Source organism: Drosophila takahashii, chromosome 3R, assembly GCF_030179915.1.
Source record: "Drosophila takahashii strain IR98-3 E-12201 chromosome 3R, DtakHiC1v2, whole genome shotgun sequence".
NCBI lineage: Eukaryota > Metazoa > Arthropoda > Insecta > Diptera > Drosophilidae > Drosophila > Drosophila takahashii.
In genome coordinates, this window is record NC_091681.1 from 39,576,482 (window position 1) to 39,582,481 (window position 6,000).

The window sequence follows — 6,000 nt, forward strand, 5'->3', positions numbered from 1 at the left end:
ATGAAGAGGATGCTGCCGTTGCCTCTGCCACTGCCACTGCCTCCGAGTTGGCCGTTGCCCTTGGTGTTGGCGAACACAAATTACAGCTGCTTATCTTTGGCACAGCAACAACAGGCCGAGTCGACTTGACTGTCGGCCAGTCGGTCGAGATCATCAATAAATTTACTGCCCTGCCATGGGCGTCGATGTTGGCCAGGAGGATAGTGGGCCAGAACCGAACGGAATAGGGCAGAATTACCAGCGAGGCCAAGGAAAGCCGCTTGTGGCAATTTATTGCAAATTACGCTTCAAAAACAAAGTCGCTTTTGTTGCCTAATTTGAGTTTCGTTTCGGTTCGAGGACTTGGGCTCCGAGTCCTTCTCGACTTACGATTTCATGCATTTTACATTAGGCACTATAATAAGCGTAATAACAGTAAAGTAGCGCCGGTAGTATGGGTGTTTTTACGATTAGTTCGCACAGCATTCATGCAAAATTGAAACTTATTAACTGACGGTTGTAAATTTTCGCCTCTATGGAGTATGGCCATCTCCCAGAATCCCTTTCGACATTCAATTGCGTTTCGCCGAAAGACAATAAAACAAAATCAGCACTGAGATCTCAATGTCCCATCAAATTATCCCGCCAACAGACCGTGACCTCCTAAACTTTTTCGAAATTTCCAAATAACAATATAATAAAGACCGCAATAATAAGGCCAACAGCAACCGTCCGCATGCCTCAACTGGCAATTTGCGGAGAAAACTTTTTACCTTTTGGAAATTGAAAAGCATCTCAATCTCCATCTCCCCCACCACCCGGCTATCAGACTTAATTTGTATAACTTCGGACGAAAATAAGGGAAAAATGGTGAAAAAATAATACGCGGCCGTGTATCTTTGGACCGCATCAAAAGACCCAGAGCAAAATGAAGGAGAAAAGGAAGGAGAGGAGGCCAAGTTAATTTTGGTCAATGAACAGCATATCAACGTGCCATCAGCACTTGGCCAAAACCCTCGCCCGGCTCACCTTACCAAAATCCTGGGTAGAGGATGAAGCCTCGGGCGAACCTCGAGGGTGGGTCAAAGAAATTTGAATATTCTCCCTTTATCGACGACAAAGCGCTTCGTGCTTTTCAATACCACTTTTCTCTACCACGTAGTCAAAAAATGAGTTTGGGTATGATGCATTTATCTGAAAGACTTGGAAATTAGTAAAACATTTGATGACAATAAAAATGTAATCTTAGAAATTTTGATCTATTTTAGGAAGAACAAATAAAAAATATTTAATTAGCCACTTAATAAAAATTCTGGCTTATAAATTGTAGACCTTTCTGATTTTTATAGAATTTAAAAAATATTTTATAAGGCGAAAAGCATATCTGGAAAATAAAAGAACATAATTCTTGTTGTCCCCTGAATTTTCCTTACCCGTATTTCCTTGTGGTTATGTGTTTTTTTCTAGATCAAACGCATTTTGTTTACCCTTGTCTTAACGGCACAAAAAATGTCCTTTGTTTTGTGGGCGAAAGCCCCCAATTTTCTGGAGGCAGCTCCCCGAACAGCTGCAGTAATAAACTTGCCCCACGGCTGAAAAACCCCAAAAAGGGAGTCTTAATTTATGGGGAAATTGAAAAACATATTGTGGTCAGCCGATGTCGTTGGCTGTTGTCGTTGCCTCTAATTAAAAGTTCATTAAGCATGACAATGTGGCTCATTAGTGAAAAGGAGCGGCTGGCGAATTTCATGGTTTTTGGTGCAGCGGAAAATCTAAGAAAATCTGGAAGGAGATGTGCGTCTGAAAATCAAATTAAACTAATTTTATTATCAGAATTGTAAATGATTATGCTTTTCCTGGTCGCTGAAAATGCTACTAATTTCTTCTAATGAAGCACCTTTGATTACTTTTAGCCAACAATCCCCTTTTTACTACGCTTCTGATGGCACTTGATTAGCGACAAGCTTTTACTTGAAGAAAGTGCTCGAAAGTGCTTTCTTTCTACTTTTTTTTGGTTTTTTTTTTCTCCACCAGCTAGGAAGATTTTATGAGGCAAGTTAAGGCAAAGTCGAAACAAAAATTGCCAAGGTAGCTGAGCAAAGTTTTTCGCCCAGCTCCTTTCGAGCTCATTTGCGTCGAGCTTCTGACCAAGTTGACTTCATTTGCGCATAGTTTGTGGCTCAAGTTTGTCATAAACAATGTTGAAGTTGGGGTTAAATAGTAGCATAAAAGTTGTTCGGGGCCTGCAATTTGATTGTCCGTAGTCATGGCTCTTCGCATTATAATTTATTCCGGGTCCCAAGTGTAAAACTCACCTGAAGATGGAGCTCAAGATTCAAATCCAATCTGGGCAACATAGTTTTGGCCAAATCACATACCACCACACACACATCCCTTTCTGGGCCATCAAATCTAATGAGGCCAATTAAACCGCACACTCTTGTGTGCTGGCCCCAAAATCGGGGAATGTGTGCGAGGCAATTGCGTAAATTTCACGCCTGTTTGCGAGGCGTCTGAGTCTCTGTCCTTGTGTCATTTGCGTTTAAATAACTGCAGATCGAAGCCGCAAAATTGCCCGAACTAAGCCCAAATACAAATGCCAATACACGCAGCTCGGGTTTTGTGGCCAGGCCTCTGCTCCCTGGGCTCAGATTGTGATTCCTGTGGTTGTTGTAGGACACACAAGTGACTGGCAAAAGTTTAGGCAAAGTTTTACGCCCCTCGAAGTTCGCAGTTCGAACAGTGCGAAAGGCAACCTAATAAATGTGTGAGCACTTGCCGGAACTAGCTGAAGATCCCAGGGATCTGCTTTCAGGCTGCCAGTTCATTATTTATTTCACAGCCAGCAAAATGAAATTGTTACAGATAACACAAACATATTGTTGACAAAAAAGTGGGCAACGCAACGAGAACGCCCTCCCTTTGTTTCTTGATTTGTTTGCCTCGCTGAATTTATCGCCTGGCGCAAAGTACGCACATTAATTACGGGGAGTTACTTTTATTGTTGCTACAACGGAAAATAACAGTGGAGAACAGTGCCGACGAACAGAACGCCCCACATGCAGCAAACAATGCGACAGGAAATGAAGCGGGACGCACAAAGAGACAGCTCACAAAGCTGCCAAGAAAGGAAGTGCCGTGGGCCGTGGGCCGTGGGCCGGCATCCCATCCTGAATCCTCCTGGTTCCCCCACTGCCGAGTCCTCGAATCGCGACATGCGTTGCTCAATAATTCAGCGGCTCCGATTTTAATTGCACGGCAACGGCGAAAACAATACCCACCAGCCGTTTGGCATCTGTCTGGCAGGTGCATTGACTTTTTAAGCTAATTGAATGAGCATTTGATTGACTGCTGGCATTTACCTGCTCGGGTTTTACCCCCGAGCATTGAGTCATTTTTAGATTCTGAGAATTTCATTGAATAAAATAAGTAATTGTGAAATAAAAATAATGGTATAATTGCTATATAAAGGAAAAATATTTAAAATGATCTAAGAAATATCCAGCTAGTAGAAAACCCAGTTTTTTAAGAATATGGTTTTATCGATTTTATATTTAATTAACATATTTTGTAAACAGAAATTAAGCTACTATAATTCTAATTAAATATGCTTTATATATGCTTTTAAATATATTTTTGCAGAACTATGTGACGGACGACGAAATGGCCTATGAACAGGTGAGGAAAGGCAAAGCCTGGGCTGCCATAGTGATCCAACCGAACTACACGGCTTCGCTGATGGAACGCGTAGAAGATGGTCGTTATGCAGAGGATGGCACTATTGAGTCCTCCGATCTGGCAGTACGAATGGACTGGTCAAGTAGGAATAAATATGAGTTTTTTAAAAATAAAATGCTGGAAATTAATGCTTAAATCTTCTATTTAGATCAACAAATCTCCCAGCTGCTGTACCGCGACCTCCAGTACACCTTCTTCAACTTTGTGGGCGACATGCTGAGCGACTGTGATGTTAATCCCAAGCTGGGACGAGTGCCCGTGGACTTCCAGGACCCCGTCTATGGCTATCGCAATCCCAACTTCACGGACTTTGCTGCCCCCGGTGTTATCCTGACCATTATCTTCTTCTTGGCGGTGGCCGTTACCTCGGGCGCCATGTTGATCGATCGGAATGAGGGCATGTTGGAGCGTTGTTTGGTGGCTGGAATCACGGGTCCCGAGATTCTACTTTCCCAGGTGGTCACCCAGTTTACGGTGATGCTGAGTCAGACTATCTTCGTGCTGATCGTCAGTTTTTACTTCTTTGAACTCACTCTCGTGGGTGATATTTGGCTAGTGGTGGCCCTCTGCATCCTGAACGGATTGTGCGGCATGAGCTTTGGATTCGTTATTTCCTGTGCCGTGGATACGGAGAGAACGGCGACCTATGTGGCCATGGGTTCCTTCTTGCCCATCGTTATGCTGTGCGGAATTATTTGGCCCATCGAGGGCATGTTCCCGCTGCTGCAGTTCTTCACAGCCTTCCTGCCACTCACCAAACCCACGGAGTCCATGCGATCCATCCTGCAACGCGGCTGGGGCATCGACAATCCCGTCGTCTACAATGGCTTTATTTCGATTTCGTCCTGGGTTCTGGTATTCCTCATACTCACCATCCTGCTGCTCAAGTTCAAGAAGGGTTAAGTTCTTAATCTGGGTTTATCCACCACAGGAAAAAATGTGATGAAATATTGAAGGGTTAAATATTGCATAAAAATTCCAAAAGCTTTGATAAAGTATAGTCAAAATTGTATGTTCCATTACCCCAAAATATATGTAAAAAGGTTTATTAAGGAAATACGTTTTTAGCTTAGTAAAAAAATTTTAAGGAAATAATTTTCAAAGTTTACATTTTATTTCTCCGAAAATTAAACAAATAGTTTGAATGAATTTTAAAATTAATTTAAGTTGTATTGAATATAAACAATATCCACTTATACATTTTTAACGGTCAATTGTAATACCCAAAATCATAATTTTTCCTGTGCCCGTTTCTTATGATTTTACTATGTTTTAAGGGTAGACCTACGCTGTCTTAGCCAGTAATTAGTACTTAGTCCTAGCCCTCCTTTCACTGGCAATAGGTTCCGGATCACCACTACCACTCTAAGTATGGAAATTGTTGTGCCTTGTAGACTAAGCCTTCCCATTTCATTGTACCTTCATAACAACCATTCTCACCGCACAAAAGTCGACATCAAAACATTCTATTTATGTTGTAAGCTTGTGAACGAAAATTCGAAAAGTTTGAATAAATTGATAGAAAAACTTTGCCGAGATTTACCTCAGAAATTATTGCAGAAAGCTTTGCTTTCGGTAATTGTGATTTATTCACACAGGAGAGGGTCCTGTGATTGCTCTGATTGCACTTGGTAAGTCGGTGAGTCGTTGTGTCGAGTCGGTGAGCAAACTGGGCGAAATTTCCGGACTCCGGACTTCAATTCGAGCTGAAGGCAGGCAAAGTTGCTGCATTGTCGAGGTTGGTGCCAAGTGGTCCTGTGGTCCTTTCAATCAGTCATTGGTTTTGCCAATATTTATTTACCAAGTATCTGCAATCAAAGACCTCAAAAAGAAAGGACCTCACAGCGCTCCCTTTGGCACCCTGGACATTCTTCGAGGGCACAGGGCCTCTCGGTTGGGATCCCAATGGAATGTCAGGGGCGATGATGTCATGGTGGCTCGTTTTCGACACATTTCACATTTTGTGGCAAAATCAATTAAACCGGAAATGCATGTAGACCATGACTGAGTGTGTGGGTGGTTGGGTTGATTTGGGTTTGGATGAGTAGGTGGTTGGCACACGTGCAGCGATGGGTGGGCGGTATCCAGCATCCGCTTAACACGAAAATTCAACTTAACAAGCGAACAAAGTGCCAAGGAAGCGAGTGGAAGGGGTTGCTGCCCAGGATCACTTGAACAAATATCTGAGTAACTATCCGAAATAGGGCGATCGAAAAATAAAAACTTTAAGAAAACTTTGCAGATAAAACCTTCTTTAAAAGTCCAAAATATTAAAAGGACAAC

General features: G+C 42.5%; 1 protein-coding gene across 1 annotated transcript in view; it reads left to right on the top strand.

Moving 5' to 3' along the window:
* The window catches only part of osy (ABC transporter oskyddad), a 55,195-nt gene extending 49,940 nt beyond the window's left edge, over nt 1-5,255 (top strand). The window contains exons 8-9 of the mRNA XM_017152270.3: nt 3,622-3,799; nt 3,866-5,255. Coding sequence (XP_017007759.1) covers nt 3,622-3,799; nt 3,866-4,620 — 933 coding nt within the window. The 3' untranslated portion in view covers nt 4,621-5,255. The remainder of the gene's footprint in view (nt 1-3,621; nt 3,800-3,865) is intronic.
* The last annotated feature ends 745 nt before the right edge of the window (nt 5,256-6,000 follow it).